This window comes from Pholis gunnellus (assembly GCF_910591455.1).
Source record: "Pholis gunnellus genome assembly, chromosome: 1".
NCBI classification, from domain to species: Eukaryota; Metazoa; Chordata; class Actinopteri; order Perciformes; family Pholidae; genus Pholis; species Pholis gunnellus.
The window spans coordinates 5,572,796-5,594,879 of NC_136528.1; the positions used below are offsets into that span (position 1 = coordinate 5,572,796).

Consider the following 22,084-nt stretch of genomic DNA (forward strand, 5'->3'; position numbering starts at 1 on the left):
TGCTGCTGATTGTTTGTGACCGAATAAACCCAAATGAACCCTGTGTGAGTCCCTTGAATAAGTTCAGATTGGTTAAATGACTTCAAAGATCATTTTGTTAGTATTACACACGTGAATGAGCAGCTCCGACTGTCATTCATATTCATAGAAATACAACAAAGCTGCAGGCGTCCTGGGTTCAGTCAATAGCAAACAAAGACTTGGATGAACTTCGGCCTCTTCTCTGGAGAACTATGAAACCGACTCACGCAGGCGTCCAGCAGATAAGCCCGTTAGCTTTGATGTGAGCGTGAACTGAGGAGCGTCTCATGTTTCCAGGAAGCAGAGAGGCTTGTATTTGTCCTGATGTGGATGCTGGTTCAGCTGACTGCTGTTTGTTTGGCCACCGTTGGCTCTCGTGGTCTAGTTGTTCAATAAAAGGTTAAACTGAGGTTCACCTGACAAACTTTATTTCTATGCTTATTAATGTTTTCATTTATTTACTGACTGAGGACTGACTGTATAACGTCTTTATTGATATTTCATCTGTTGGACTTCCTCCTCTGAAAATGATTGTTAAACATTGACACGTTTGAGTTCAGACTTGGCTTTAGAATAAGCTTTATGTTAAGTTCGGTAATGCTGGTTAAGGTGAGTATTATGTGCTAGAGAACGCACTACGTCAATACGGCTCCTCATAGGTGTAGAAGTACACGACAACCACAGACGCGTTCGGCTGAAAGTTAACAGGGTCACTTGGAAAATTGGAATCAGGAAAAAATAGGAAATCGTCAGTCTTTAAAGCTAAGTACATTGCAATCGGTGCATCTTTAGTGAATAATGGAATGAGCAAAATAAAGCTGAAGCCGTCTCCATTGGTGGATTCATCAGTTAGTCAACCAGCAGGTCAAATTATTGTGATCATTTTGTTGACTGTAAAATGAAAAACATTTGCAGGTTCCAGCTGCTTTATTTGCTGCTTTTCTTTGTCATATTTTATTGTAAATGGAATATCTTTGGGTTTTTGAGCCTTAGATTTAAATGATAATTAAAGCTGCGAGCAGCGATGAACGGGCCCTCGCATCCTCCGGCATGTTGGGGTGCCGGCGGGACTCCGGCCTGCGTGGCCGAGAACGTCCGCGACTGTTGTACAACGTGTTTGCGAGTCCTACGTCTTTGTCCTGTGTTGACCGCTTGATGCTGGGAATGATGCTTTGCAAATAGTTCACCACTTCTTGTCTACAGAAGATGCGCAAACATGCATTGTGTTGCTCCATATCAAGTGTAAACCACATTGTGTACAAGTCAGGTAATTCGGATGGTGTTTGTCAGAAAACGCAGATTATCTTTTGCCAGCAGGTTGCGCTGTGAGCATTAGTGAAAATGAGCTTGTAGACATCCTCAGGCCATGAGTGTTATCAAGCATGTGACGTTTGGGACCGTTGGGAACAAGTCCAGTTGAGTTACATTAGCTTTTTTCATGGGGAATCACGTAAAGTAGCCGCCCGCTACGGCTAAGCCATTCCGTCAAACGTAAAGCTTTTGATAACTTTTGATCACAACGGTCTTGAGATTGTACTGACAAAATTTGAAGTGGATCTGACAAAGTCCCTAGGAGGAGTTTGTTAAAGTATAGCGACCAGAAATAGGCCAAAATCTATCAAAAAATGACATAAAAATTAAAAAAAAAGTTTAGAGCATGGTCCCAAGAGACTTATTTTTAAGTCTCTATGTGATACATGTTCTGACCAAGTTTCATACATGTACATCAAGCGTAGCCGCAGGGCTGCTCTTTTGAACTGGCTAGGAGGAGTAAATAAAGGTATAAAATATAACATATCCTTTTGCCAGTAGGTGGCGCTATGAGTTATTTAATTTTTTTCAATTGAAGTATGCTCAAGCTTGAAGTACTATCATGCATAAGAAGTTTTGTGCAGATTGGATAATGTACCATGGAGTTATAACAACTTATTTTTTCATAAACAATGAACAATTCCACGAAAACTCTAGCTTTTGATAACTTTTAATCACAAAGGTCTTAAGAGCATCCTAACCAAATTTGAAATGGATCGCATAAATTTGTTTTATTTGTTAAAGTACGAAGGCTGAAAAATGCAAAAAGTGCCAAAAAGCACAAATTCGCAGGTTTACTGTAGCGCCCCCTAGTGGTCGAATGCAATACAAATCTCAGGGTATGTTACAGGATGCGATGTGCACATATGCTGAAAGTTTTGTGATTTTAGGACAAATGGTTGAGAAGTTATGTGTATCGATATTAAGCCACACCCCTAGGAATTTTATTGGTCCATATCTTGTCAACGCAAAGTCGGTTGTCGGTTGCTCGGGCCCTAATAACATTCATCATCATCTTGACATAATGAGGATTGAACATTGATTAAAGGCTCACAAACAACATACAAAGCTACACCTATGAAAGACTCACATCAAATTACATAAAAACACTCAAATAATGCCATAAATAAGTAACAGCAGGTCGACATTATACATGCATCTGTGTAGTGATGAGCTGCAGCGTGGCTTTAGACTGTTTTGTGTTATGACAGTCTAGTTGATGATACAAGTGCAGATGATGAGATCCGACTTGTCCCCTGTTTCAGGTCTACGGTGCTGCCATTCAGTTCTACGAGCCCTTCCCAGTGGAGTGTCTGACCGACCAGCAGCGCTCCCAGCTGGGTCTCCTGAGCCCCGATCCACAGAGACCCTCTTCCTCCTCCTCCTCCTCCTCCTCCTCTTCATCCAGCCCTACGGGGACAGCCAGCAGCAGCTCCACCACAATCCCTCGCTCGATCTACACCAACAAGTGCATCTGTCTGCTCTCCCACTGGCCCTTCTTCGACGCTTTCCGCAAGTTCCTCACATTCCTCTATCGCTACTCCATCTCCGGCCCTCACGCCCTGGCCATCGAGAAGTGAGCTCTCTCTTGTTTTATCTCTTCATTTCACCGTTTGATGCTCTGTCACTTCTGGCTGATTGTTCATTTTACACATGTCTATAAGGTAAATGGAGGCGCTGGATCCAGAAGTGTTTTTTTCTTCATTTAAAAAGAGACACAGGACTCTCCCATAAAGTTTCTGATCATAAAGTTATGTTCTCGAACCCAATTTGAATAACTTTGTTTCAGAGAAATCGTGGGTCTAAATACTACAATACCCATGAACCTCTATGGCGAAGAAGCCAGTCTGATGCTTCTTCATTGAATCTGTGAAAAAAACACGGCACAGTAGTTGTAATAGAGAATTAACACAGACTCAAAAAGGAAAGAGATTGAAGCTTCTTATCATTTGTGACACACGTCACAGACAAGCCCTGTGATTGGATGGTTCTTGATAAAATGCACCATGAAAGGGAAACTTTGGTATTTTTAACCTGGACCCTATGTTCCCATATGTTTGTGTCTTAATTGATTACATTTTTATTCTACTGATGTCTCTTGTTGCACTTTCCACTTTGCTGCAGTAATCCTGCAAATGTCCCCGCTATGTAATAAAGGATTATCTTATCTTATCTTATTTTGAAATTAGTCCAGCAGACTGACAAAAACAAACACACCACATACAGTAATTAATAAACGTTGAAAACATTATATCCAGGTGATCAGTAACAGAAGAGTCGCAGCTTACTGCTGCTCATGAATCTCACCAGACATAGAGGGGCGCAGTGATGGATTATTCGGTTATTTTTGGCCTCACATCCCACTTTCTCTTTCTTTTCTTTGCAGGCACATCTCTCATTTCATGCATAAAGTTCCCTTCCCTTCCTCTCAGAGGCCTCGCATCCTGGTGCAGGTGAGTTCAGGTCACAGTGACGGGATGTTCTCTGCTTGTTAGAAATGAGAATTTATCCTTCTGCAGACTCTAGTGTTTTGTGAGGGCGTTCTGGTTTGCAGCAGTTTAGGCTCCTCCATTATGGATGAGTGTTTGTATGATTCAGGCACGTTCTGCTCGGTTGTTTTTTTATCTCACTTTCCAGCTTTTCTGCAGCTTTCTCCTCACGACAGCCTGATGTTGAGCCAGCCGGTGTCGTCTCCTTTACCGCTCAGGTAAGAGCAGCTGCACACAGATATCTGACTGCTTATTTTCTACTCCAATGTAAAGGAAATTATGCATTTTGTTACTGATTCACTGTGTGTGTACACTACCGTTCAAAAGTGTATCACCTCCTGTCCCAAAAGCTGCTAGATGTACGATGTTTTTATGGTAGAACAAAACACTTTTCAGTGGTTCAACCAGACAAACAACTGAAAGAGACAAAGATCCTCTGAGCGTGAACGTGAAAGAGAAGAAATCAGCAGTTGTTGGTTAAAAAAACCTAATTTGATTTTTCAAGTTCAAACACATTGACACATGTCACGTGGCCATTAAATGATAAATAACAGAACAAAGTCAACAAGACAACAAACTAACAACTCAATCAAATAAACAACGATGACAATACAATGATAACTAAACAAACATTGAGAGGCACAGGGCAGCTTCTGGTACCGAGGATCAGGTATTCGATCACATCCCCAATACGAGATTAAGAAGAGACGCTGTCAGTCTGGTGCGACGGGAGATTTTCCAGATAAACCAAGAAGGGTCGCCATATCACTTATTCATTAACCAATGAGTTTTTTTCTCTAAAGGTGTATCACTATTAATTTCAGAGAGTCATTCCTGGAATTTTAGATTTAAACATTAACAGCTTCCTGTTCCAGTGTAAGGTGTTTTCACAATAAAAGCAGCATAGAACAAGCTTGAATTAACAGGAAACTTGTTGCTTTACCAAAGATGTGAGAAGGCAAATGTTTGAATCATTTGAACCAGTCATGAAATGTTCTGAACTCTGCCAGCTACCCGAGTACAAAGCATGTTTATGTCCGATTTTAGTCTATGTGTGAGAGCCGCTCAGTCTGGAGCATTGATAAATGGTCGTCACACATGATGTGTTTAAGGACCGTCGGCAAGAGGAAAATCTGACGATAAATGACGTGTAGTTTTGGCGAATGTTTAAAGAAAACATGCTTTTCAATCCCACCGGCGAGTTTTGGGGTTCAGAGGCTTAAGATAATTATTTTTGAAAGAAAACATCAATATAACAGCTGATTCATATCTTTTGAACGGTAGTGTTTGTGCAGAACAACGTAGATCTTAAATCTCAAATACTGTTCATCATGAGCTGTTGTTGTGCAAGGACCAAACACCCCATTGTAGTTCCTTCTCGATGTATCGGTGAGAGTTGACACTGACTTTCATTGTGTGTGTTTTTTCGTAGTGGCGGTCGATTTTCCATGCTGCTGCAGAACCTCGGACCGGAGAACGCCATCACCTTGCTGGTGTTTGCCGTCACCGAGCACAAGATCCTGGTCCACTCGTTACGACCCGCGGTTCTGACCAGCGTCACCGAAGCTCTGGTGTCGGTGAGTCACCGTCTCCAGCTGTCATTTACTGCCAGCATCTTCACTTTTATTGATGCACTAAGGTTTAGTAAGGTAGTTAAAGTCACTGCTGTGGTCACCGTCAGTGATGAAACACAGAGTTAAAGTCACTGATGGAATAGACGTTGTTAGCTTTAACCGATCTCATTTACAGCATAATATGTTTTAATGCTTTTGGTTTGGTTGTCCGTCCATCCGATATCTCAGGAAAGCCTGCAGGAAATCTCTTTAAATTTGGCACAAGTGTCCACTTGGACTCAAGCATAAACTGATACGATTTTGGGTGCTCAAAGGTCAAGGTCACTGTGACCTCACAACACTCAAGAATTGATCTGCTATTATAACAATGTTTTACACAAATATCTAACAGGTTAAAATGACATTTTTTGGACAGACATGGATGTAAAATGAAAACTAGTTTGTTCATCGTAACTTCTGCTAACCAGACTGTAAATCTCTTTGAAATACTTCTACTGAACCTGAAACATGTTACAAGGGAGCCCTATCTACCCCCCATCCTTCAGATGATCTTCCCATTCCACTGGCCGTGCCCGTATATTCCTCTGTGCCCCCTGGCGTTGGCGGACGTGTTGAGCGCCCCCTGTCCGTTCATTGTGGGAGTGGACTCCCGCTACTTTGATCTTTATGACCCGCCCCCGGACGTGAGCTGCGTGGACCTGGACACCAACACCATCTTCCAGTGAGCACAATACACAAAAACCATTGCTACTTCAGCAAAGTATTGATGTAATATGACTCTTTATTTACTCAGATTACTCCTCATGATGAATATTAAAAACAGGATTAACTACAAGTCAGTGAGCTGCACATAGCGCCTCCAGCTAAGAGCTCTGTTCCCTCCTTTCTTTTGCTGTATCCTCTTTTTTTTTCCAGACCGCATAACTGCCAGGTCATGAGTTCTAAGTTTAGAGACCAGGAGTCTGGGTGGAAATGGTTATTTTTTTAGCGTCAGGCTCGTTTTAATATGTGACAGACGGCGTTGGGGTGGTCCGAGCTCCCCCCGGTCCGTCTGTGTCCGTGTCGGTCTTGGCCTCTCCACAGCTCATTGTGTGCTTCTGCTTTTCCAGCAATGAAGATAAGCGAGCCGTCACATGGAAGATCCTGCCAAAGAAAGCCTGTAAAAACCTGATGAATGTGCTGAGCAATCTCTACCAGCAGCTGGTCGACGGTGAGTTTCACGAGTTCATGGAACAGATGATTGAAAAATGTGAAAGTACACTTTCAGAAAAACATTGCCATTCAGTGCTTCTTTTTCTTTTGTATTCAGTTGAATAGAAAGTGGTACACATTACATCTTCTTGTACCACATTTCTTCCTTTTTTGACCTTCAGTGTAATTGAAAATATAATGAAATCACAGAGTGAGTTATGTTCAGTGGTGGAGGAAGTACTCAGATCCTTTACTGCAGTAAAAGTACTAATACCACACTGTGAAAATACTCCACTACAGGTAAAAGTCCTGCATTCAAGACCTTAGTAAAGTTATGTGTAGCTGATGTTTCTGGATTAATATTCCTGCTGCATTAGTGTGTATGTTGCATTTTAACTCCTTTGTATCCTGATGGCTGGTTTATTCTACAACAATGCAAGGAACACTTCAGTAAAAAGTACAATATGTACCTCTGAGATGTAGTACAGTAAAAAGTACTATATGTACCTCTGAGATGTAGTACAGTAAAAAGTACTATATGTACCTCTGAGATGTAGTACAGTAAAAAGTACAATATGTACCTCTGAGATGTAGTGGAGGAGAAGTATAAAGTTGCAAAATATAAAATATAACTCAAACTTGTACTTAAGTACAGTACTTGAGTAAATGTACGTACTGAGTTACATTCCACCACTGGTCAAGCTTTTTGCATTTTCTTGTCTTTACAATTTGTTCTCTATTCAATCTGTACTCTTCTGCTCTCGTTCCACCAATAATCCCATCATTTCCTAATTACCCGTCTCCCTGTCGTAAAGCTCATTGTATTACTTTCTACTTTCTCACTCACTCACACTCGCTCACTGAGAGATCACGAAACATGCGGCTTATTGAGCTGCAGAAACTGAATACAAATTAATTTTGTGATTCAGTGAAGTTGAAAATCTATCCAGTGTCTGCCTGGTGTGATGAATATTGATATGCCTGCTAGAGATTTAGTGGAGAGACATTCAAGCCTCATGGACTTCATACAGCTCCGATATCAACTTTATTTTTCCTAATGTAAGACTAATCGTGCTTTTCTTTATGAATACCTGAAAAACTCGTCTCACCTCTCAATACATATCCTTTGATCATAACAAATATTTACACGGGGAGATTTTTGATTAGTTAACATCAGTAATGTGGATATCATTTGGGTAAAGACAGATTAAAGAACAGCTAGAACAGTCTGGTAAATTCAGACAATGACATCACGTCACTGTAATGCAGCCTTTAAAACCAGGAAGATATTACGCAATATTACGTTATCCAAAATCTACGATATCTAGTCTCATATCAGGATATCGATGTATAATAATATCGATATACTGCCGGCTCTAAGCAGAAGTCATGACTCATCTTTTATGCTGACTTGAGATTTGAATGCAGAATGTGCTGACAGCAGCTGATTTTCTGTCTCCAGGTCAGCAGCGTTCTGACGGGCAGCTGGAGCTCAGCATGAGTTATTCGTCGGAGCTGAGCTGTGGGAAGAGCCTCCACACGATGGAGCTGGAGATCCAGGAGGCCTTCCTGCGCTTCATGGCGGCCATTTTGAAAGGCTACCGCTCATTCCTACGACCCATCACCCAGGCACCCTCAGAGAAGGCCACCGACGCCAGCTCGCTCTTTGACCTGCAAGGTATCTGGAGCGTGTAGCTATTCATCCAAGTTTAGTGCAGAGGAGACGGTGAAGATGAACCCAGCTGTCCTCTTCCTCCCGCTGACTCACTACAGTGTCATGATCTCTGATATCCGAATAACAATTCCCACCAAAGTGTTCACTGATCACAGGAGCTTTAAGCTCTGCCGTTTTTAATACCAGTGATCTGAAAGATGGGTTCTGTCATGACCAGCTAATCCACCACAAACTCTTAAAGAGACAGTAGTGATGTTATGAAGTGTGATTGTATGAGGTTCTTCTCCAGAGTCAGTGTTTTACTACAGTAGATGGGTTTATAGAAACAGACAGGAGTATCTATATATATATATATATATATATATATATATATATATATATATATATATATATATATATATATATCGGAATCTATATCAATTCAAGTTTTAAGCCTTATTTAGAATGTGTTCACCTCTTTACCTTGCTGTCAGACAGACCTTTCTGAGGGGAACTGAAGCTGTTATCTATGATCTTTTCCAATACACCAGACTCCATTCATTAAAACAGTGAATTTAACCTCTCGGAACACAGGAGTTGATGGTTTACTGCTGCCTCCATCTGTTAGTTAGTTTGTGTTATTATGTGGCTTTGGTCTGAACTAACCCTTTAAAACAACAAAGTCACACACTAACTAACTGACTAACCAATCCAGGAAGCAGAATATCAGCAACTCCTGTGTTTTTGAGGTAAAATTACAGTTTTTGTTCAAAGGAGTCTGGTGTCTTTGAAGAGAGCAAAGATAACAGCTTTAGTTCCCCGTCATAAAGGTCTGTCTGAAGATTTAGAAGGTTATGAGTGGCCTCAAGGTGAGGGAAGCGAGGGTGCTTGCTCAATAAAAGTGTTGTAATCCAGAGAAAATTATAGCATGTTGTTAAATGTATTCAATTAAAGCAGTAATTATTTGACTCAAACATAGCTTAACCATGTCATAGGATGTGCTACTTCAGTACACAACAAACAAATATTACTGGGACAGCTATAGATTAATATCCATGAATATACATTATAGATGCTACCACTGTAACAATTAATAGGGGTGGGAATCACCAGAGGTCCCACGATATGATATTATCAATATACTTATGTCACGATATGATATCATCACGATACTTAAGTCACGATACTATCGCTATACTTATGTCCCGATATGATATCACGATACTTAAGTCACGATACTATCGCTATACTTATGTCCCGATATGATATCACGATACTTAAGTCACGATACTATCGCTATACTTATGTCCCGATATGATATCACGATACTTAAGTCACGATATTATCGATATACTTATGTCACGATATGATATCACGATACTTAAGTTACCATACTATCGATATACTTATGTCACAATATGATATCACGATAGTTAAGTTACGATACTATCGATATACTTATGTCACGATATGATATCACGATACTTTAGTCGCAATACAATATTATTAAGATATTTTGAGTATTGCGATATATTACCTTTTTTCAAATTATGCAATTTGTCAACATCTTTTTTTATCTTAAGTTTGATTGGCCAATGAACTAAAACATTTATTATCATAAATCATTTAAATTTTTCGCACATATTTTTTTTAGAAAAAAATCTTGACATTCGTCATTTTAATTATGTATTAAGCACACATGCAATCTTTCGACCCAGTCTTGTTTGTCATTATTCAGGATCCAGCCAAGACCTTGAAGTCACAGATGTACAGTTACAGTCCACGATTAGCACTAATGAGTCTCTGAATATGTAAACTAAATACTGCGTCATCTCTACAGCTGGCCAGCCTCAAAAACAGATGGCGTTGTTTAATACATGAGAATTCATAAGTGTCCATCTCCACCTCTGAGTAAACACACACACAAGGCTGAGGCTTGAGAAGATGCTGTGGTCGGCAGACTGAAGGTTAGTCAGTTAGCGGCAGAGACCGGAGAGTGGCCTCTGGAGCGGGTTTAAAGCTGGTCGACAGCACAGCTGAAATGAGTTAGGCTTGAAGTCACGGAGGAGAGCTGTAGCCAAGGTCGAGTCCAGCGTGAGTTATAGGACACAGCACACAGGAATGACGGCAGTACATTACATAACGACCTGAAACATGTAACAGCTCGTACATCACGTGGATGAACTCCTGAACACTTTAAGACTTCATAGCCACAACAACAAAAAATTACAGAATGTGTTAAAGTGCCTGTGTAGACCATTTTTTATGTTTTCCTGCTGCCCCTTTAAAAACCAGTTCCCTCATCAGATGATTAAAGTGCTTTAAGTCCCAACATCTGTGACTTTAACAGTATCACATGCAGATTGAGTCTCATTTCCTTTTTGCTTTACAAACTGTAGAAATAATTATGGTTGCTTGAGGTGTGTGTGTGTGGGTGTATCTTACTTCCTTCTCGTGTTTAGTTGTTACGGTCACAACAAACAAAATACTTGAGGACCTGTTGTGGTCTTTGATGATCTATTACCACTGTCTGTTAGGAGCTGTTGGGTGTTACAACAAGGTTTTGTGTGATGAGATCACACTAGCTGTGACGCCAAATCAGAACAGGGGCGTAAAGCTGGGGGTCCAATGTCTCCTTCCCTGCTTCCTTCCCCCCTCTACTTCTGGCACCCTTGATCCACCCCATCTTCTAAAGCGAGCTGTACCCAGCGTGTAACAGTTAATATTGTAGCAAACGACAAAGAATGAGCTGTCAGTTGTTTCATCAGTTTTGCTGTTTCAATAAAAAACATGCATCAGGTCTTTTTGGTTTAAATTTGGAGGTTTAAATGGGTTTTTTTCTCCATATTTTCAGTTATTATTCAGTTGTTATTTTTTTATAGTTGTTTGGTCTACAAATCTCACATAATGAGTTCATAATTGAGTCTATTCAACCTGCAGGGAAATGAAACAAAGAAAAGCAAGAAACTCTTTGTGTTTCAAACGTTTTAACCGGCAAATGTAGGAAAACTGCATTTAATTCAGTAATCAGCTAATGATTAAATCACTCGGAGTGTCCAGAGAGTGTTTTTAAACTCTACTGGGATGTAGTTGAACTGTAGTTTGATAAGAAAAGACTGTAAAATGAATCTACTGAGAGGAGTTTTGGTAAAAATCAACTGATGGTCCAGGCTGCGAGCCTGCAGCGTCAGGATTTAAATATTTATCAGCTTCAGGAAGTGTTTTTCTGCAGCAGCGACGTGTGTTTGGCTTCCAGTTCAGTGTTGTGAGCCAGTGGTCGTCCATCCTGCTGTCAGTCTCTCAACAGCAGAGACTTATTGGTCAGTTAATCTGCTTTCAGCATCTATTACAGAAGCTATTTACCACCTTGTTGTACATCCCAAATTGGCCATTAGACTAATAACAATGTGTTGGCTTGTATTATCCAAACCAAGACAAATGGACGTTTTATATATATATATAAAGACCCTTTATAGGATAATGGATTCCTTTAAATTGCTCTTGTGAGTACTTTTCTCAGATGAAATGAGCTGAGCTATATTGATAAACCTGCTGCTGTTTGTTAAATTATCTATAAATCATTCCTCACGTTAATTAATTAAAAAAAAGACTTCCATTTGTAAAAGCTAACCTGAACATTTACGTTTTTAGGGTTCTTGAAGAGCCGCGACCGCTCACACCAGAAGTTCTACACGCTGATGACCAAAACCCAGATGTTCATCCGCTTTATTGAGGAGTGCTCCTTCGTCAGCGACAAAGACGCCAGTCTGGCCTTTTTCGACGACTGTGTGGACAAAGTAAGCGTCATATTTAGTCTTTTAAACATGCAGCGTATTAATCTATTCATGTTGATGCAGTGGAAATAAGCTTCTGGGAAAAAAGTACCAAAAAAAAGAAAATTGTTGTACAAATTAACACAAATGTTTGTCAGTTTAAAAGATCATTTTGCACATCAAGAAAGTCAGAGTTCGTCTAACGACGATTTAGTTTTGTGTGAAACCAACATCAACCATAGACTGTATATAAGACGTGGACGTAGTCACGTGACGTCACCCATTGGTTTGTGGTGCCTCGACTTGGCCGTCGCCGTCTTGTTTTTTTGCAACCAGTGAACAAAAGTGACCATATTTGGACTGAAGAGGAGTGACGACCTGTCAATCACCGTGTAGCCCCGCCCTAAATCATACCCTGCTTTATGGTCTGTTTGACTCTAAATGGACCATCATTTACTAAATGAACATCATGCTGTATTGAAGAAGACTTGAAACTAGAGATTGAGACCATAAACTCATGTTTACAATGTTTACTGATGTAATAAATCAAGAGAGAAGTGGAGTCATTTTCTCATAGACTTCTATACAACCAGAGGAGTCGCCCCCTGGTGGACACTAGAGAGAATACAGCTTTAACACATGAAGCATCAGCGTCACTCGTCAGATCCGGAGGTTGCCATCTGGTCTTGCACATCATAGTACGTCACCAACACCAATGTGTCCGTTACCTTGACTTACCAGCTGGCTAGCTAACTTAGCTATGTTCCAAATATAATGTTATCTTACCTGATGTGTTTTCATCCAGAGACTCTTTTTATCAGTCTGCAAGAGAAAGAGCGATTGAGACCAGTTTGTTGGTGTGAGAACCTCCTGGTACAAAACACACTTGACTTTTGGGGGTGTAGTCTTTCTCAGTACGTATTTTTACGGTCTTATACTTAAACAGTTTTACGTCAAACTGCGACTCTCGTGACGTGCAAAAATGATCTATTAAATTAACAAACACGTGTGTAATTCATGGCACAACTCAAACAGGATCCAAAAGTAGTTTGTTTCTCACCTTACATGTTTTTTCCAAAATAAGGTCCCATTCTTGTCCACCAGAAAGGGCGGGGCTTAGCCTCTATTGTAGTTTTAATTCTGTGTTTACTTGTGTTTAGCCAAACTTTTCCTTCACGTTTCCTTTTCTCTTTCCCCTTTTTGCCTCTGTCTGCAAGCAGCTTTACAATTCAGAGCGGGGTGCAGACAAAGGAGGCAAGGTACGTCTGTTGTTGTTTGATTTATTCCTCACCTGTTCTGGGTACATTTTTTTTTTTGGGGGTGCATGATGCATGATCCCAGCAAACTACTTGAGATCAAAGTAGCATGCCTTAGACAACCCTGCACAGTTGCAGCTTTAGTTTGAGCTTCCATGTGCATGTAATTTAAATGAGTTCCTTGTGATCCAAACTCTCTTCATAGAATATTTTACATCTTTCAAGATTATTTGAATATTCACAGAATTTGCAGCGACAGCATTTTGTCTTGAGACTGCCAACAAAACAGTTTCTTAGAAAATTCATGTGCACAGTTTTCTGCTAAGAATGTATGCCCTAAATGTTTCATGACTTGAGAGAGTAAGGCTTTTAACGCTTCAGGGGTTTGTGAAGCGCTAATGGAGCTTGAAGTTGTTGTGTTTTTTTTCACATCCCCTGGGCTCATATCCTTCAGTGTGACTGTGTGTGTGTGTGTGTGTGTGTGTGTGTGTGTGTGTGTGTGTGTATGTAGGCTGAAGGTTAATTTAGTGTGTTTGCAGTCTTAATGTCCTCGCAGTCACTCGGTTCCCCGTTCACGTCTGTGGGTCATCGGTTCTTGCAGGTGACATTTGTAACTGACTCTGAAATAGACTTGGCCGTCCTTGGATTCCTTGTGTGTGTGTGTGTGTGTGTGTGTGTGTGTGTGTGTGTGTGTGTGTGTGTGTGTGTGTGTGTGTGTGTGTGTGTGTGTGTGTGTGTGTGTGTGTGTGTGTGTGTGTGTGTGTGTGTGTGTGTGTGTGTGTGTGTGTGTTTTGGCTGTAATTGAGACGTAGTGAAAGTGAATTGAGAGGCCAGCATCCACAGCCTCCCCTCCCTGTGTTCCCAGACCTGCTGGCGGGGCCCTGGTCTCCTCGGCCCTTCCTGTGTGTCAGCTCCACGGGCGATTAAATCCCCCCCGACTGTCTTTCTGCACTGTGGCTGGATTACATTATCTACTCCCACACTGCATCAGTCAGCACACACACACACACACACACACACACACACACACACACAGCAGTCACATACAGAAAGATAAGGTTAAAACGTATTGATCCCTGAGGGAAAGTATCTCATTGCAGCAACAAAACCAGGCAGAAACCACCGGTTCTTTAAAGCTAAAGCTTTATGTGTTGAAGCTGCATTCTTGTTTTTTTGCGTCAGGCGTGAGTCAGGTCTTTTTGGATGCAGGTCTTGGGAGGGTACGCAATAGATTTGTGTTTCACACGACTGTACCCGAGGCTGTCTCTTAGATTTCTAGACCTGTACGTTGACTGAACATCTTGTATTAATATGGGAGTTTTTCTGGGTTTCATCATCACGTCAGTGCAGCATCGTCTCTCAGTACTATCAGTTTTTGTCGTGCAAGCCATAAATCTTTGCAAACACCTTTTAACAGAATCTGAAGTAGGAAATGTGAAATCCATTTGTCAGACTGTCAGCTGTGTTTTCCACCGTGAACTCGACGCTGTTGATTTCTTTTATTCTGGAAATGTAAGGCAGGCAGAGACAATAGAGGCGCTTTGATTTCAGTGGGAATTCAGGATTGTCCCACATATGCAGCATGTATGTATATATATGTATGTGTGTTGTGTATTTATATATATACATGTGTGTATGTATGTGATCCTTGTGTAACGTATGCCACAGTTGTATTTTTAGCAAGCTGACTGCATGGCAGGGATGAGTGCCATTCTTTGCTCGGTCATGTGACTCCGTGGTCGTCCTAACGGGGGGGGCACTGCAGAATTTCCACTGTGACAAGCTAGGCCAACATATTCCGCTTTTTGCTTTGTCTTATTCCGAAAAATGACAATATTCCTAATAAGCTGTTTACATGGCTGATGAAAATGGATATTCCTCTCCCTCTGTCATTCCTTCAACCACCTTCTCTCCCTCTGTCTAGATTTGTGCATATCCCAAATCCTGTTTCCAAGTCCTTCATAATGTTTAAAGTAGGTGTGTTTCTCCTTCCGACTAGAAATGTGGGCTTTTTCTTTTGGGCATGCAGCATCCAGCTTTGCAAACTGTTGGAAAAGAGGCTGTGTGTCGCTAAGTGTCGTAAAACCTCCTATTGAGAGTAGGCGGACACTTTCGGTTCTGTCCAGTGAAGTCGATGCTTCATGTGTTAAAGCTGCATTCTCTCTAGTGTCCATTAGGGGGCGACTCCTCTGGTTGTATAGAAGTCTATGAGAAAATGACTCTACTTCTCTCTTGATTTATTACCTCAGTAAACATTGTAAACATGAGTTTATGGTCTCAATCTCTAGTTTCAAGTCTTCTTCAATACAGCATGATGTTCATTTAGTAAATGATGGTCCATTTAGAGTCAAACAGACCATAAAGCAGGGTATGCTTTAGGGCGGGGCTACACAGTGATTGACAGGTGTTACCACAGCGTTGTCCGTTCTGAAAGTTGTCCGTGTTTTCATCTTACGACTTTAACCCTTTCACAGAGAGTTTTCACATCATAAAAGTTGATTGTAACATTTTTGGTAGCCTAAAAATGTCTTATTCAGCGTTCAGTTTTACTACAACCTGTCGTGTCACTTCTGGTTGCAAAAAAACAAGATGGCGACGGCCAAAATGCTTAAACTTGAGGTTTCAAAACTGTAGTCCACATACCAATGGTTGACGTTAAGGTGACTACGTCCACGTCTTATATACAGTCTATGAACAATACTGAACAAATCCAGCGGGAAAAAAGACAAAAGTTAGACTAAAAATACAAAATGAAATGCATTTACATAAAGTAAAAGCTGCAGAAATACATGTTACAGGTACCTACATTTTGGGACCAGGGGCCACTATTTGATGCCGTTTGACATTTTGCAAAGAGTTAGATGGCAAGATCGATATGGTAGATATGTATCTGGACCCAGCAGCAGGCTAACTTAGCTTAGCATGAAGACTGGAAACGGTGAACAGCTGACCTTGTTTTGTGCAAAAGTAACAAAATCTGTAAATGCTCTGATCTTAAGTTCTGTTGACTGTTTCTTGGCTGAGAACAGTGACTCTGTGGAGCTTTAGAGGGGTTGGTTGGTGGATTTAGTAAATCTGTTCCCTAAATCCTACAGCCAGTAGATGGTTTTGGCTAAAGCTATCATGTAAGTTGTCTCTCTGAAGTGTTCTGATCAATTGTTTAATTGATTCAGCGACACACCACTGAACTTTACATTAGATTTAATAGCTAAGATAAAGAAAGAAAAAGACCAAAGAAACGACACATCGTACATCTCCCACACTTAACTGCTTTATTATATATTTATTATCATTATTTATATATTATCAGAATCATTATTTTTTCCAGCAGGTGCATTACTTCCCTCCCGCCGTGAATAAAATCCCCACTTGACGCTCTAAAGCTCGTCATTAAGCTCTTCTCAGTTTATGATGCTTCTCTTCGTGACCCTTCGATTATTTTTATATCCACCATAAAAGCACAAACCTCCCGCTTTTAAGATACAGTCTGTGAAACTGGAAGTGTTATCTGTCAGCTCGGCCAACACGGCTGCAGTAAAATATGTGCAGTGACTCCACATGTCGGTGACGATGGGAGTCGTCCGTTACGCTCACTGCATTTCATTTAGTTTGTTTTTCTTTTAATACACACCGGAGCTCTTTTCCTCATCACTGGATGAGGGGTAGAAACTCAGCTTTACACTCGTTTACTGTATGAAACACACAGGACTGACTGCTGGGGACTCATACAAGAACCTGTGCAGTAGAGCCTAGACTACTGTAGAATGTATGTGTAGGTATCAAGGTGTAGTCATAGTACTCAGACCTTCACTTAAAGGTACTAAAGATTCAGAGCTGAATGAAACCATATGTAAAGATATAGTGGAGTAAGTCATGACAGACATGACTGACGAGTCCCGAATCAAGACTGACAAGTCCTGAGTCAAGACTGACAAGTCCCAAGTGAAGTCCAAAGTCAAGACTGACAAGTCAAAGATCAAGTCAAGACTGTCAAGTCTCGAGTTAAGACTGACAAGTCCAGAGTCAAGTCCCACAGAGAATTACAGTATGTATAGGGCCATCCCTATGTCTATGTATAGTATATAAGTATAGTGAATACTACCTGCTTCGATTTATATTTCACAGTGATGGAATATATGGACGTGTTATTACACAAGCTGCATATTAATCTATAATATATATATAAATGGTATAATTTGACTTGGCATTAAACAGAATATTGCACTGTAGGAGATAAATGGAGGAAGACGGGGGTTGGTTTCTTCTGTGTGTGTGTGTGTGTGTGTGTGTGTGTGTGTGTGTGTGTGTGTGTGTGTGTGTGTGTGTGTGTGTGTGTGTGTGTGTGTGTGTGTGTGTGTGTGTGGTGATAGAGGTGGGCTGCAGAGAGGTAAAGTGAGTTTATCAAATGAGAGAAAAGAAGAAAGGAGGGAAACGTGCTCACTCTGTAAATCTAGGTCACCTGCTGTCCTCCTCCCTCAGCTCTCCCAGACAACCTTTCTCTATAAGTCCTGCTGTCAGGGTGACGGCTGCAAAGCTCTTTTAAAATGATGCTCCAGTTTAAAAAGAAGGCTTTTCAAAGGTGCATCAGCCTGTGCTGTGTGAACCCACTGAACTATTACAGGGCATAATGTCAGGATCTGTGTTGACGTTACTTCCCTGTTTTCCCCATGAGCTGTGACGGATGGAGGGTGACGGCACCACCACCCAAACCTTTCTGTGTGTGTTTCTGTGTTCTGCAGGTGGACGGCGACCGACCGGAGGAGACCAGGCTGATAGAGATTGATGAGTCTCAGCGCAGCGAGCACACAGTCTTCATCACACCTCCAGAGCTGCCTCCTCTCCCCGAGGGGGAGGAACATCCTCTCTGCTACAGGTGATTACTCAAACCCCAACATGAAAGTAGCTGCATTTACTCTGAGGTACTTGTACTTAACTTGAGTATTTCTCAATGTGTGCTATTTGTATTCTGCCATCCTGTTTCACACTGAATGATTTATGCCAAGAGAGTTTGATAAGTCTAATAATCATAATGACCAACATCTTTCCAGAATTTATTACCAGCAAACAGTTTTTTATGAACAGTATAACCTTGGAAGGAATCATTTCATGTTGGATGTAGCCAGCTTGTTTTCACACATCAATAATGTGTGTGTGTGTGTGTGTGTGTGTGTGTGTGTGTGTGTGTGTGTGTGTGTGTGTGTGTGTGTGTGTGTGTGTGTGTGTGTGTGTGTGTGTGTGTGTGTGTGTGTGTGTGTGTGTGTGTGTGTGTGTGTGTGTGTGTGTGTGTTGTTCATCAGGTACGATGGTTTCCCCGTGTTGACTCTGGACCTGTTTGACCCCATGGAGGGTCTGAGGACCCCGTGCTCCCGCCTCGCTGCCAGGCACAGCTGTCCCACCAGCCCTGCCCCCATGTTCAGACGCACCAAGCAGGTCAGCGAAGCAGTAACTCTCTGTTCTTCAGGTTCTGAGCTGAAGCTCTTCAACTGAGTTAATGACAGTTGAATTAAATTAACAAACATGCAACCCCCCAAAAAAGTATAATCCCCCAAATTCAGATGATTTATTGAGAAAGATTACTCTCAAAATAAATAAGAGCCAAAAAAATGAATCAGTTTTACATAACTGGACTGCCTTAAGCAATCTGTTTATTAGGGAAATGGAAGTTTTGTTTCTTTTGTATTAGTGGTAATAAAATGGACTTGATTCACTGGGTCAAGGGACGAACTTCTAATCTACGTTCAGAATTCAGCCTGAGATAGTGTGTGTAAGAAACAGTGTGTAGCATTCAGAAATGGAATATGAGAAGGACACAGGGGAGAAGTTTCAGTTGGTTGCAATTTGCAACCTCACTAAATGTATGAAACTACAACACGAAGACTTCTTGGTCTGAACCAGGAAACTATTTCTCCTTTCTACCATGACTAAAGCAACGCAGCACAGACCCGATCCACTCCTTCTGTATTTACCTTTCACAATAAAAGCCAGAGAGACTTATGATATTTGCAGCCGACTCATTTGCATTTTCGTCGTCGCCGGAGTGTAAAGGGTCATTAGATAGTTTGAGGAGCTCAGACATGAGGAGTGAACTCGTAGTAGAGCTGCGTAAAAAATGTCCAGCTGAGGTAGTTCAACATCTGATCTGATCAGGATCCTCCTGGACGCCTCCTCTTCTGGGGACGTCCAACTGGTAAGAAGCCCCGGGGTAGAACCACAACACGCTGGCGAGATTATAGATTATGTATCTGGTCTGGCCTGGGAACGCCTCGGGTCTCCCGGGAAGAGCTGGAAAAAGTTCATGGGAGAAGGACATCTGGAACACTCTGCAAAAGCACATCTACGAGGCTGACTTTTTGTTTTTAAAAAACGTCTTCTTCCTCACCCTCCTCTTCATCCACAGGAGATCAAGTCAGCCCAGAAGATCGCCAAGAAGTACTCATCCGTCCCCCAACTTTGGTCCAAGTGCCTCCTCCGTCACTGCTACGGCCTGTGGTTCATCTGTCTGCCGGCGTACGTGAAGGTGTGCCACTCAAAGGTGCGGGCGCTCCGAACGGCGTACGACGTCCTCAGGAAGATGCAGACGAAGAAGCTGCAGCCGCCTGACGAGGTACATTAGCCTTTTACCATAGACTTCATGACAATGTTAGCATTTTATGGCTCATCGAGATTAAAAAAACAACCTCATGTTGATCGTGGTGTATTCCCATTATAGCGATTATCGTACATGTGGCCACGAGTGATTTTTAAAAAGTGACCGAGGTTGCTATCAAGATAGAGAAGTGAAAAAATAGAGCCTGATTTAAAAAATAATGATCATGTAAAAAACCCATTTCTTTTTAGTTTAGAGGGTATTATTTATTTATATATTGTTTCATCTTTATTCTCTTTATTATCTATCCAAGATCTTCCTCACTGCCAGGGTTTTGGTACATTTTGTAAAAAGAAAAGAAATTTTAATGAAATTTTAATGAATTTTTAATGAAATCTTTGATCTCAAAATTAAACAAAGTATCCTTTACATTTTGTACTACCTTGTCATTTGCAATTCCCTTCATCATTTCAAGTGTTGATTGTGTATATATATGTGTGTGTGTGTTATGCGTACCTTCTGATTTACCTTTTTTAATATTGTTCGATCAGCCAATTTCTTGAACCACGTCCCGTCTTTCGGGGTTTGTTGTCTTTCTTCCTCAACATTCACATGTGTGCATGTTCTGTGCAGGTGTGCTACCGGGTGCTGATGCAGCTGTGTGGACAGTATGGCCAACCTGTGCTGGCAGTCAGGGTCCTCTTTGAGATGAAGAAGGCCGGAGTGCACCCCAATGCCATCACTTACGGCTACTACAACAAGGTACGGTATCGCTCTGTTGATCCTGGTGTATGGGGGGTAAAGCGGTGGATTAAGGCTGCAGCTCATAAATTCCTTCCCGGTTCACACAAGCGCTGATGTAAATATATTATCACTGGGACTCCCAAATGCTGCTGTTCTCAGAATATTCTGCTGGTTCTGCTGAAAGTTTGACTAATGAGTGAACAAATGTCAAACAAATGGTAAACGGCCTTGCCGTTATAAAACCCCTTTCCAGTCTTCTGACCACTTAAAGTGCTGCACACCACATGTCAACGTTCACCCATTCACACACATTCATACACTGATGAGATGTACTACACAAAGCTACACATTTATTAATCAGAAGACATGTGTTATTGTTTCACATTCCTGTAATGACAGATGTTAGACACTTTTTTTAGTCGCTGCTTGCATTCATTTATATCACATCAGCATGAGGTTTAGTGGTAGCTTCTGAAGAGTTTTGTTTTGAAACAAAATATTCAACTGAGGCATTTCGGTTTTTAAAAATCGGACTTTTCAGAATGAAACGGATGACTTTGGTGAGATTGGGAGGAACTGTGGGGTTCAGGGTCTTGTCAAAGGACACTCTGGAAAGCAAACCAGAGGAGCCAGGGATTGAGTTGCCGATCTTCCGATAAGAAGGCGACCGACTCTTCCTTCTGTGCCACAGCCGCCCAAATCCCACAGATTCTCCCTTTTCCATCAGCTGTGATGGATGAAAAGACACGCTCTGCATAAAAACACCTCATTAAGCCGCACAATATATTATATATTATTATATTATATTATATTATTATAGAGCAGACTGATTGCAGTTGAGTGTTTATTCGTGATTCACAATAGCCACATAAATACATGCATCCACATGATGACACCACTGTGCTCAGTTGCTCCTCTCTGGTTGGTGCTTCATCACAGCAACGTCTCTGCAGACTCTATGCCCCCCCCCGCCCCCCCTTCAAGGTTGTACACTGTGTGATCTTCCTTGGGTGAATCGTGGCTCTGTTATCTCTGCAGCCTGATCTGGCAACCCAGGGAGTAAAACAATGAGTGGGCTGATGTGGGAGACGAGGCTGCAGAACAGAAAGGTTCCCCCGTTGTGTTTTGACGCCTCAGAGGATCTTATTTAGTCTTAGAAATAGAAGGCTGGGAGGCACAAGGTGGCTCATTCCTCCACTCACACCAACAGCTGCTGCTACAGCTGCACAGGATTCTGCTCCTTTCATGCTTATTTAGGTCTTTGAAGTCTGAGGAGGAGGAGAGGTTTTCTGTCTGTGCATAAGCACTTATCTATTCTTTATGTCAGAGGACTTCATATTTTTGGTGTTAGCTTTAAAATAGAAGTGAAATAAGTGAGGAAGAAACGGCTAAATCAGAAATAAGCAGAACTAAAGTCCTCCTGAAACTGAGCAGAAGATCAAAACTACTGTGATGCTCCAATGTAGAAGCTGAAGTGATCTGTGC

The 22,084-nt window shown here is 41.4% G+C and overlaps 1 protein-coding gene across 1 annotated transcript in view; it reads left to right on the forward strand.

Moving 5' to 3' along the window:
* LOC306698129 (C-myc promoter-binding protein-like) overlaps positions 1–22,084 on the forward strand; it is a 64,032-nt gene that overhangs the window by 22,733 nt on the left and 19,215 nt on the right. The window contains exons 6-18 of the mRNA XM_079162308.1: positions 2,598–2,908; positions 3,719–3,785; positions 3,981–4,039; positions 5,254–5,398; positions 5,941–6,116; positions 6,505–6,605; positions 8,049–8,264; positions 11,892–12,037; positions 13,234–13,272; positions 18,009–18,142; positions 18,567–18,699; positions 19,667–19,873; positions 20,489–20,617. Of these exons, the coding sequence (XP_079018434.1) occupies positions 2,598–2,908; positions 3,719–3,785; positions 3,981–4,039; positions 5,254–5,398; positions 5,941–6,116; positions 6,505–6,605; positions 8,049–8,264; positions 11,892–12,037; positions 13,234–13,272; positions 18,009–18,142; positions 18,567–18,699; positions 19,667–19,873; positions 20,489–20,617 (1,863 nt within the window). The remainder of the gene's footprint in view (positions 1–2,597; positions 2,909–3,718; positions 3,786–3,980; positions 4,040–5,253; positions 5,399–5,940; positions 6,117–6,504; positions 6,606–8,048; positions 8,265–11,891; positions 12,038–13,233; positions 13,273–18,008; positions 18,143–18,566; positions 18,700–19,666; positions 19,874–20,488; positions 20,618–22,084) is intronic.